At 42.5% G+C, this 12,492-nt stretch overlaps 1 protein-coding gene across 2 annotated transcripts in view; it reads right to left on the bottom strand.

The window, feature by feature from the left end:
- Positions 1-12,492, bottom strand: part of LOC122924694 (general transcription factor IIH subunit 2) — a 40,840-nt gene that overhangs the window by 18,973 nt on the left and 9,375 nt on the right. For both annotated transcript variants that reach the window (XM_044276037.1, XM_044276038.1), the window contains exons 8-13: positions 10,600-10,705; positions 9,492-9,582; positions 7,870-7,957; positions 7,117-7,224; positions 5,721-5,784; positions 4,920-5,023 (exon numbers count right to left, since the gene is read on the bottom strand). In XM_044276037.1, the coding sequence (XP_044131972.1) occupies positions 4,920-5,023; positions 5,721-5,784; positions 7,117-7,224; positions 7,870-7,957; positions 9,492-9,582; positions 10,600-10,705 (561 nt within the window). The remainder of the gene's footprint in view (positions 1-4,919; positions 5,024-5,720; positions 5,785-7,116; positions 7,225-7,869; positions 7,958-9,491; positions 9,583-10,599; positions 10,706-12,492) is intronic.

The following is a 12,492-nucleotide window of genomic DNA, read 5'->3' as shown; positions in this document are numbered from 1 at the left end:
TTCATCATTGGGGCCAAATGCTGGAAGAAATCTTCAGCATTAGGTCGAATGCACACGGCAGTGTTCCGCGGACGAGAGCGGTCCGTGGTAACACGGCCTGGCATCCTGTTGAGAGCAGGAGCGCACGGCGTCATTGGTTGCTATGACGCTGTGCGCTTCATGCCGCCGCTGGACTACAGTAATACACTCGTATAGTGTATTACTGTAGTCCAGCGGCGGCATGAAGCTCACGGCGTCAAAGCAACCAATGACGCCGTGCGCTCCTGCTCTCAACAGGATGCCAGGCCGTGTTACCACGGACCGCTCTCGGCCGCGGAACACGGCCGTGTGCATTCGGCCTTAAAGAGGTTTTCTGAGATTTTTTTTTAAATTATTGGTGGGGGTCGGACACCCAGGACCTTCACCGATTAGCTGTTCGAGAAGGCACTAGCGCTCCTGTGAGAGCCGCAGCATTCTCCCTGCTTTTCCTAGGCCAGAGACAACACATTCATTGTTTGCGTGGTCTAGGAACAGCTCAACCCCATTCAAGTGAATGGGGCTGCATGCGATACCAAGCACATCCACTATACAATGTACAGCGCTGTGCTTGGTGATCTGTGAGAAGGCAGAGGCGCTCACAGGAGTGCCACTGACTGCTGAAAACAGCTGATAAATCGGGGGTCCCAGGTGTCAGACCCCCATGGTCAGATACTGATGACCTATCCAGAGGACAGGTCATCAGAAAAAAAAAAAAAAAGAAAAAACCACCACACATTTTAACCCTTAGGCTACCAGCACTGTACATGTATGGCACTGGTGTGATGTGTAAACATGACGCCCGCTCGGCACGTGCAGTGGGCATCATGGCCAACAGATCTCTGCTATTTCATACCGCAGAGACCTGCGGCTAATTACGGTCACCGCCAATAATGCCGATCGCGGTAAAAAAAAAAAAAAAAAAAAAAGGTTTAGACGGCACCTAAATACACAAAGACCTACCTATGCCCTGTGTGTCCAATCCGGGTATCGGTAGTTGCACTGAATACTCTAAGCCTTACTGAGTAGGCCAACAGTATTCAAACGCAATTGTTATTTTGGCCACCAGATGGCAGGCCAGGATAAGAAAAGCAAAAGTGAGCAAAATAAGCTAATAATAAATTCCTGATAATCCCGCCAAAAAAATATGTATTAAGCTCATATGCGAGGCACATAATGATCACAAAAAAAATAATAATTATATATATAAAAAAGTTAAAATCACCCCCCTTTCTGTATAATTAAAAAATAAATACCTAAATAACAATAAATATAAACATTATGAGCATCACCGCAACCAAAAATGCCCATACTATTAAAATAGAAAAAAAAAAAATCCAATACAGCGAATGGCGTAACGGAAAAAAGGATCGATTTTCCATTTTCTCATTGCTTCTCTTACCCAAATTTTTTTTATAAAATGTGATCAAAAGGTCACCTATACTCCAAAATGGTATCAATTAAATGTACACAGATTGTTCCGCAAAAAAATGAGCCCCTAAACAGCTCAGTAGACATAAGTATAAAAAAAGTTATGGGGGTCAGAATATGGTGGTATTAAAAAAAATAAAAAAAATCTCAAAGTTTACATTTATTTTTACACTATTTAGACATAAAAAAAAAAAAAAAAAACTATACATATGGGGTATCGTAATTGTACTGACCCAGAGAATAAAGGGCGTGGGTCAGTTTTGCCGTAAACAAAACATAGTGGGAACAAAACCCGTAAAACGGTGGAGGGATGGTGGTGGTGTTTTTTTTTTCCCAATTCTACCCCATTTGGAATTTTACCGAATCCCACAACATTTTATGCCATAATTAATGGTGGCATTAGAAAGTACAACTTGTCCTGCAAAAAATAAGCCCTCAAGTGACCAGACAAAAAATAAAAATTAAAAGTTATGGCTCACATAAAATAGGGAAGAAAAATGAAAACGCAAAAATGAAAAAACCTCTGGTAGCCAAAGGGTTAAGATTGCTGCCCTGGAAACCCATGATAGGATGACATTACAAGGGTTTGTCTGCCATATGCTATCGGTAGTCACACAAAGTGTAAGGCCTCATTCACACTTCAGTGTTTGGTCAGTGATTTCCATCAGTGATTTGTGAGCCAAAACCAGAAGTGGAGCCTCCACAGACATGAGGTAGAAGGGAAAGATCTGCTCCTGTTCTGTGTTTAGAGCCGCACCTGGTTTTGGCTCACAAATCACTGATGGAAATCACTGACCGAACACTGATGTGTGAATGAGGCATAAGGGCTTGTTCACATGACAGTGTGAAGCCTGTGCCCGTGCTGTGGACCACAAATTGTGGTCCGCAATGCACAGGCACCGTCCGTGGGGCAGCCGCATGGGGATTGCAGACTGATTCACTTGAATGGGTCCGCAATCCTTCCGTTCCGGCAAAAAAGATAGAACTTGCTCTATCTTTTTGCGGTGCGGAGGCACGGAACGGAATCCCAGAAAGCACTCCATAGTGTTCCGTTCCGTGCTTCCGTTCCGCATCCCTGGATTTGCGGACCCATTGAAGTGAATGGGTCCGCATCCATGAAACAGGATGCACATGGCACTGTGCTTGTGTATTGCGGATCTGCAAATGCGGTCCGCAATACGGCAACAGGCAGCACAGTGTGAATGAGCCCTAACTCAATAAGTAATGTTTGGATGTGGACGATTTGTTTCGGATTTTCAGTGTGGATTCCATGGCACAAAATCTACAGCAAAGTAAAAAAATACACTACATGTAAAGATGCTTTTCCCAAACCCACATTCACATGTAGAAGCTTTTTCCTTGTGGATTTGCAGTAAAATCAGTTGCAGAATGTTTTCCACCACTGTTGGACCTAACCTTAAGGTGGCCAAACACACTAATCCAAAGATGACCAAAACTGACATTTCAAGCAAAACCATTGTTCATCAGGTGAAACATAACGTATTATCATTTTAGCAGACCACTGGTTGGAAATAATTTTATATACACTTCACAGATATTGAACACAGATACTGAAAGTAACTTTTTTTACTTTGATTCCCTGTGCTTTTTTTTTTCTTTTTGGTAATAATGCTAGATATTCAGAAGAAAGATCTTCAGTTTAAAGAAAGATCGTTCATCGACAAAAGAAACATTCCCAGAAAAATCTTTCATCCATCGTCGCCTGGTTCCACTGAACATGAATGGGCAGTTTAATCAACTGTAAGGGCTAATATGGACTAAAACTTGCATGGCTGCGCCTGTGAAACGTTCACCAGATGGTTATTTGCTCAACTGATCTTCAATCATCAACTTCTATTTAGTGTGTACGGCCAATGTTCAAGTATAGTTATCAGAGCTGTTAACACGCCCTGAATGGTGTGTCCATGACATGACCAGGACAGACTTTTTGGAAGTAAACAGTAAAGGTTCCGCTTTTCCAGGCTAGAAAATGGATTGCAAAATACTGGCTTAGGCTACTTTCACACTAGCGTTCGGGCGGATCCGTTCTGAACGGATCCGCTCATATTAATGCAGACGGAGGCTCCGTTCAGTACGGATCCGTCTGCATTAATAACTTTAAAAAAATTCGCAAGTGCGCAAGTAGCCTGCGCGGATCCGTTCAGACTTTCAATGTAAAGTCAATGGGGGACGGATCCGCTTGAAGATTGAGCCATATGGTGACATCTTCAAGCGGATCCGTTCCCATTGACTTACATTGTAAGTCTGAACGGATCCGCACGGCCAGGCGGACACCCGAACGCTGCAAGCAGCGTTCAGCTGTCCGCCTGTCCGTGCGGAGGCGAGCGGAGCGGAGGTTGAACGCCGCCAGACTGATGCAATCTGAGCGGATCCGCTCCATTCAGCCTGCATCAGGGCTGGACGGCTGCGTTCGGGTCCGCTCGTGAGCTCCTTCAAACGGAGCTCACGAGCGGACCGAAGAAAGCTAGTGTGAAAGCAGCCTTAGACCCCAGGCCCCCATCGAGGCCAGAATTCCTGAACAGAATGACTGATATCCTTCGCCTAGAAACGGGAGTGTATCTCAAGAGGCAGTGCTTGGAAAAGTTTAACAAAATTTGGGCCAAAATGTGTGGATTATAGGACTGGTACAATGTATTTAGGCCTTTCACTGTGGAGCTGCTTCTATAAGAAGGCAGTATAGTGTTCTGTGTACATGTACTCATGCCTGTGAATGTAAGCCATACATGGATGGGTTGATATGCTTGGTGATCTGATATGGTACTGAAAGGAATGATGGTTATCCTATGGATTTCAACTGTACAACTGATGTCACGCCCCCGCTTCATTGCCGGGGGAAAGGGTTTACCATGGGTTAGGGTTACCATTCTTTATTGATAAAATTTTTTATTAATATATTGCACTGCTGCTGGATAATATACATAATGTGTGATACTGCTTTGATGATATTTATCAAATATGTATATATATGTATGTGCAATATGTATGTGTAATGGTATTTAAATTTTATTTTTACCTATGGAGAAAGAATAAAAGTTATCTGATTTAAAATAAAAAAAACTGTAAAGGTTTCCACTCACTGACTGAAAGCAGAAATTATGAAAACCAAGAGAATTCCATTCAGAAAGTATATTGGAAAATTATTTAACCATTTTATTACACGACAAATGATTTCCTAAACCAGAATATATAAATGCATATTATAGTTTAAAAAAATGTGCAATAAGTCGCCAATAAATGCTTAGAAAATTAGAATGGCTGATCACTGTGGCCATTTGGTCTGAAATGGTAGCACCAAAGTCTTAAGTCTATTAAAATGAAATAAAGGGAGGAAATGCTCCACCCTACAAGATTCCTGGTGCATTTCACCTTCATGCTCCAAGAAAGTGAAATCAAATATGTAGAATAAAGAAATGGCTCTGCTCGGGTTCTGTGAATTATGAATATATACTTACGGCAAACCTTGCATTCCACAGGTAATTCTGAGTATTTTGCTTTGCATTGTGGACAAAAGTAGCCACCAAGAGTGAGGCCTGGTTCACTGTTACTATCCAGATGCCTAAAAGAAAAAGATATACAAAAAAAGTGTAATATACAGAGAAGATTCAGAGCCTAACAAGCTCCAGAACGATCATGACGATTTGGCTCAGTGTCTTTTTCTGGTCGCTGTGATGAATATTACAATATTGTTACAGCGATTTGTAAAAATTGCTTTCACAACCTGCAGGCATAAACCACAGAGGAAAACGGGGTTGATAAAATTCCTCTTTGTTTCAATAAAGGGGTTGTGTCATCTGGGACTTTGATGGCATATTGCTAGAATATGCAATCAAAGTCAGATTGGTGCAGGTTCCCGCAGTTGACACTAAAACGAGTACCCAAAGTGGAGAGAGCAGCATGCTCTCTATTCATTTCTATGGGAGTTCCAAAAAAAGGCCAATGAGCCAGCTTGGCAATTTTAAAAGTTACACAGAAATTAATGAAGAGCATACCACGCAAGAGTGGCCACCTTTCCGGTCACTTCCATGGGATTGCCAGAAATAGCCAAGCCAGAGCGCGGTTATTTTCGGAACGCCTATATAAGTTACTGGAAGGCGGCTGCTCTCCACTCACGTGAGGGGTCATGTTCTGGAGATAGGTGCATTTCTCAGAAGTGGGACTGACACCTATCTGACATTGGTGGCATATCCTAGCGATATGCCACCAATGCCTCAAATGAGACAACCCCTTTAAGTAGGGTGATGATATATACTTACGCCATGCTAAATGATGGCTTTGCATCTTGATCAGACAGAGAACCCATTGTATGCTGAGGGAAGCCTAGTATAAGGGAAAAGATATCAATTAGGGTGACTTATCACAATTAAATATTCAGCACAGAGGTTACATAAAGAGAGACACTGAAGACATATTACCAGGACTGACCACTTACACCTCTGTAGATGGCTAGAATAAAATGGCACTAGGAAAGCACCATTGATTATAATGGCCCTGCTTTGACTTTTCTAGATACTGCATGGATGTCTGCAGACTACAAAGGGGCAGCCACATGGCCTTCAGAGTAGGCCTAAGACGGCCAACAGAAACCGTATACCGTATATATCTACCATTACCATTTATTTTTCGTTATAATAAACCAGTAGAATAAATTCCACAGTGGCTACCACTAGGGAACGAGTCAGCAGGTATCTGTATAATATACATATATACACACACACACACCCCTTCATTGTAATAGTAATAAAATACAGTCCAGAGGTGAGTGGGAACAATATACCGAGTGTAGGCCCTGCTCACTTCACAAAAGAGCCTTTGATCAGATGTACACATCGTCAGAACTGCCGCACCTTTCTCTGAAGAGTGTTGAGCGAACTTGTGTTTTTTCGGTGTACAAGGTTCAGATTAACTAGGAATTCCACTATTGGTAGCGGAATCCATAACGTAATTCTTAGATAAACTGAACTTTGTAAGCCAAACTTGAAACCACAAGTTCGCCCAATACTATCTCCGAACAAAGGCTCCATCATATGCTACAGTAGCATGTCGTTCACCGAGTTTCATATATAAAAAAAAAAAAAAAAAAGTATACAGCACAGTATACCTTTTATTCCAGTATGCTTCTGTATGTAATAGAGTAGTCGATTCTTTACAGCAAAATAAAAAGGTACATCAACATATACCTAACATAACGATATTATAAGGATGTTCTTTTGACCTCCATCAGATAAATGGTGCCCTAGTGTTTTGTGTGTATGCCAGGAACCTTTCCGAGGGTATCTGCCAAATATAGGACTCTAACATGATGTGAACAGAGCCTTAGAACTGTAATGAATAGGGATGAGCGAACTTCAAGTTTTGAAGTTTGAGTATATTGTGAATTGCGTTATAGATTCTATTACCACGGACCATAACGCAATTCAAGGACGGAATGCATAACGGAATGTCGTCATAATAAAAGTCTATGGCCGGCATAACGGATCAGTTACGCTGGCCATAGACTTCTATTGTGATAGAATGCATAACGGAATGCATATTAAAAAAGAAAAGTAAATGTCAATACATTGCTTACATTAAAAATGCTTACATTAAAATGCTTACATTAAACGGATGTATTATAGTGATTGGTATGAAGAGGTTTTACTGGACACATACCCATGCGTATAAGAGAGCACTCAGAGCTGTTGCTGGCAGGAGGAGGACTGACATGGCGCATCAGAAGTTCCTTATAGTGACTCTCATCCAGAATAACATGATAATCTCCTGTTAAATAAACCATAGAGGTCCTTGTATAACAGTAGTTCAATCTCAATATTTTCCACAGCACAAAACATTTAGCATACGTCTACAAATCATATTAACAAAATATTAACAGTAATGTAATATATTTCACACTTAATGGGAACTTATTACTAGCTTTTTGCAACCCAAACCCACCAGCATGTTCAAAAAGTCTCTGAAGTAGTACTGTCTATATAGTGTTAAAATGAAATAAATTTAAAATAAATTTAAAAAAGGCACAACACGGCACAAGCTGCAGGTAAATTAACGGGGAAGAGCCGCATATGGCAAATGCACAAACTAATTTGACGCCGCTGTGCATGCGATGCCGATGGCCCTTCCTCCAGCAGGAATGTTTAAAATGGTAAATCTCAGCAACATAACATGGCAGTTGGTCATTGTACAAAAGCAGGTTCCCTTTAATATGTCATGTAGGATTCACATGTCAAACAGATCATCCACTGGTTTAGAAGATGCAAGGTGATCAGGTGATTAGTTCTGCAAGGGAAGTAGTAGTGGAGTTTCCAGGGAGCCTGTCATCACAAATCAAGTAAACAGGCACCATAACGTTGTACAGAAATACTATCCTACAAAAGGATCAATAACATAACATGAATTGTCTCTCACCTCCAGTCTCCCGAGTGAGCACAGTACAGACACGCACCTCCGCGGAAAGCCCTATGACAGACACCCTGATTTTGCTGGCTTTCAGGGACTGCCAGTGAAAGAATTGAAACAAATGTAAAACTTAACATCTTAGGCTGCTTTCACACTAGCGTTCGGCTGTCCGCTCGTGAGCTCCGTTTGAAGGGGCTCACGAGCGGACCCGAACGCTTCCGTCCAGCCCTGATGCAGTCTGAATGGATGCGGATCCGCTCAGACTGCATCAGTCTGGCGGCGTTCAGCCTTCGCTCCGCTCGCCTCCGCACGGACAGGCGGACAGCTGAACGCTGCTTGCAGCGTTCGGGTGTCCGCCTGGCCGTGCGGAGGCGTGCGGATCCGTCCAGACTTACAATGTAAGTCAATGGGGACGGATCCGTTTGAAGATGCCACAATATGGCTCAATCTTCAAGCGGATCCGTCCCCCATTGACTTTACATTGAAAGTCTGGACGGATCCGTCCGAGGCTATTTTCACACTTAGCTTTTATATGCCAAAATAATGCAGACGGATCCGTTCTGAACGGAACCTCCGTCTGCATTATTATGATCGGATCCGTTCAGAACGGATCCGATCGAACGCTAGTGTGAAAGTAGCCTTATACAAAAAAAATTAAAAATTGTTAAAAGGACTCTGTCTCCAGCGACCTAGGACACATAACTGTGGTTCACGTGATAAAAACACTTTTTCTTTTGTTGATCCGACGCTCTGTTATGAAATGTTTTCTTAATATGCAAATTAGGCCTCTAGTGCAATGAGGTCTTCACCATTGCTCTTGTTGCACCCAAGCTCCACTCATTTCTGTGGCCAACCCCTCCCTCGCTGCTTTGGCCGTGTAAATCACAGGCTGGCCAGAGAAATGAGTGGAGCTTGGGTGCAACAAGAGCAATGGTGAAGATCTCATTGCACCAAAGGCCTAATTTGCATATTAAGAAAACAGTTCATAATTCAGGAACAGAGCGTCAGCTCAACAAAAGAAAAATAGGGGGTCATTCATAATGGGAAGTACACCACTTTTTGACGTACCCTTGCCGCAAGATTTGGTCGCAATGGGCATTTGCGGCCAAATCTGCAACTTTTCCCCGCTCACGCCACTTTTCCGAAGTGGCGGAAAAAGGGGACGCGGTGGCAGGCCCATCTGATGCATCACTTTCTACACCTGTTTTTGGTGTAGAAAATGACCTAAATCTACGCCAGCAATGGAACTGGCTTAGATTTAAGCAAGTCGCATAGCTGCAGGTAAAGCGCCTAAGTTATGTAGAGGCTGGCTCCTCTACACTTAGGCGCATCAAGTGGGAGCGGACATGGACTAAGACCGCCATCTTAATCGCCAGTCCTAGTAAATGTCCCCCACAGTGTTTTAAATCAGATGAACTACGGCTATGTGTCTATACAGAAAGTTGGATAGGGAAGTCGCTGGTCACAGATTCCCTTTAGTCTCTCTATAAAGTAACACACAATATGAATTTGGACACAATTTTGTATGTATTTATTTTTTACTGTAAGTTTCCAGCATTCCCTGAACTAGAGGTGCAATGACTATCCACCCCATATTGTGTACATCTATTACTATAGCATGACTCACATACCTTGATAATATCATATATATTGGATGGATCGCATGTTGTCAGGCTGCTAAAAATCACCAAGACTTCACGACTTGTGTGTCCTGGCATGTGTCTGCATAAAGATATATTTAAAAATATTCAATTAATTGTCAAATATGCAAAAAATAATAATAATAATGTAATGAAAAAAAATAGCATCCAGAGTAAGGCTACTTTTCACACTAGCGTTCGGGGTTCCGCTTATGAGTTCCGTTTGAAGGCTCTCACAAGCGGCCCCGAACGGATCCGTCCAGCCCTAATGCATTCTGAGTGGATGCGGATCCGCTCAGAATGCATCAGTATGGCTCCGTTTGGCCTCAGTTCCGCTCAGCAGGCGGACACCCGATTGCTGCTTGCAGCGTTTTCGTGTCCGCCTGTCCGTGTGGAGCCAAACGGATCCGTCCAGACTTACAATGTAAGTCAATGGGGACGGATCCGTTTGACGTTTACACAATATGGTGCAATTTCAAACGGATCCGTCCCCCGTTGACTTTCAATGTAAAGTCTGGACGGATCTGTCTGACTACAAATTGGACTTAGACTTTTTTCTGAAATATAATGCAGACGGATCCGTTCTGAACGGATACCATCGTTTGCATTATAGGAGTGGATCCGTCTGTGCAGATACCAGATGGATCCGCTCCGAACGCAAGTGTGAAAGTAGCCTAAGCAACACAAATCCTACCAAATCAATTAACGGGAGCCATAAAGAAACAATCTTAGTTCAATCACCCCCAATTTGTAAACTTGAAACTACCCCAACTTTTTAACTTGAGGGGAAGCTCTCCTCTTACTTCATTCAAAGTAGTTTATAATTCTTGGTTGGTGCTATACCTTGGGCTAGGTTGTTCAAATGCTCTGTCTGACCCCACTATAAGTATCTGAGCAAACTGAAATCCTTTTACTATCCCGACTGTAAAACTGACAACTCTAGCTGCTGCAGTGTTTTTGGGTTCTTATCACGTTTCTTAAAGGTCTAGTACAGAGTTCTAATGTGATAAGGACCCCCAAACAGTGCTTTCCTCTTTTTCGGTCACCACACTTCTGCTACGGTACACTGATTTTAGTATTGAAATGAACAGGTACTGACTTCAGTGTCTGCAATGCAAGGTTGAGAGAATTGAAGAGAGAAGGCTCGCCGCTGCAGGTCATGTCTACGGCTTTCTTTAATGCAGTTATGTGTTGCCTAGGGTTCCCTAGGGGAAATAAAAGACAAACTATTTCACGTTTTGACAAGTGCAATGAATAAGTCAAATGTCATAATACAACTAAAGTGTCACAAGCAATTGCCGATTTCACTTCTCATTTTACAGAAGGAGAAAAAGACCGGATAACGCAAGCAGCAGCCTGGCTATAGGCAACTGACCCATTGTTCCCTTGCACCACTTATGAGAAGTTTACATGGAAGAAAACAACGAACCCTTAAAGGACCCATCGATTTTCCGGTTTAGTTTTTCACTCTCTGCCTTCCCAGAGCCATGACTTTTTTATTTTTTGTTCACATAGCCATATTCACATAGCCATATAAGGGCTTATTCTAATAGCACCATTGCATATGATGCAGCAGGGAGCTGGATAACAATTCAAATGGGGTAGAATTGAAAAATAAATAAATAAAAGCAATTCCGCCATTGTTTTATGGAGTTTGCTTTTACGGCATTCCCTATGTGATAAAAGTGACCTGGTACCTTCATTCTCGGGGTCAGTACTATTACAACGATACCACATTTGTATAGTTTTTCTTGAGTTTCGATACTGAAAAAAATGTAAACTTTTTTCTTATTGCCATATTCTATCCGCTCACATTTTTATATTGGTGCCTGAAGAGCTTTTCATTGATACCATGTAGGGCGTAAGAGTTTTTAATGACTTTTTATTCAATTCTTGGGGGGGGGGGGGGAGGTAAAGTGACACAATAATGGCACATTTAGAATTTAACTCATATGGCATAAATATTTGTATATTTTATTAGTACTGGCGTTTTCAGGTGCAGCAATGCCTATGATTTTTTTTATTGTTTATTTTAAATTTCATTTTGGTGAAAGAGGCTTAATTTGAAATGTAATTTGTTTTTACGGGCACTTTCACACTATAATGGGGACAGGGGGCGGAGCTCCAGCGCAGCACGGCAGTTCGCGGTGAGAGGCCGCCAGACTAAAAAGTCAGACATGCCGTGCTGAGCCAGAGCTCCGCACCCCACCCGTCCCCATTATAGTCAATAGGGACGGAGCGGCAGTCCGGCGAAATAGCTGCAGGACGTGAACTGACAGGGTGAACAGCCTGTCGGATCCGTCCTGCCGCTAGTGTGAAAGTAGCCTTACATTTTATTTTTTCCCCCCAAGTCACCCTAGGTGAATATAACAAGCAATCATTAGATTGCCAATTGTATTCTGTGATGGATATTTATCCGTCACAGATCACAGAATTCACTATATTCCAATGTAGTGTGGCCACCTCAGGCCTGTGTTGGAATATACCACTGGCAGGCAATGGTGCCTCAAACAGCTTCCCCAATGCCGGCCGGGGGAGGCTGTCATGATCATGGGAGCATGTGGCTCCCGCATTTTCACTGCTCAGATGCTGTGGTCACAAATGAACATGGCATCTGAGGGATTATGGCCGATCGTCGACAGGCCTATGCTTGTGAGTGGGCGCTATCTTTAAAGTGATGTCAAGGGGTTAAAAAACATCAAACTAATTGTTACCATTCACATGATCACTGTCACTCCTAATGTAACTTTCATCCATTTATAATTATGTGCAGTTTTAAAAGAGAACTATATAGATAGATAGATGCTGTTCTGAAGGGCAGTGGTAAAACTGCGCCAAATGCCACGATATGTTAAAGAGGTTATCCATTTTCTACAAAACCATTTTGTTGGAATTGTCCCCCAAGAATTAGCAGTTGAGAGGTTGCGCTGCTGCGGAGACTCGCAGCCATTCAAGAAAATCTGTGGGGAAACTTGGCTGCAAGTGTTCTGAA

The sequence above is a fragment of the Bufo gargarizans genome, chromosome 1 (assembly GCF_014858855.1).
Source record: "Bufo gargarizans isolate SCDJY-AF-19 chromosome 1, ASM1485885v1, whole genome shotgun sequence".
Taxonomy (NCBI): Eukaryota; Metazoa; Chordata; class Amphibia; order Anura; family Bufonidae; genus Bufo; species Bufo gargarizans.
Note: the sequence above shows the minus strand (reverse complement) of the source record. Positions and strands in the feature narration are given on the sequence as shown.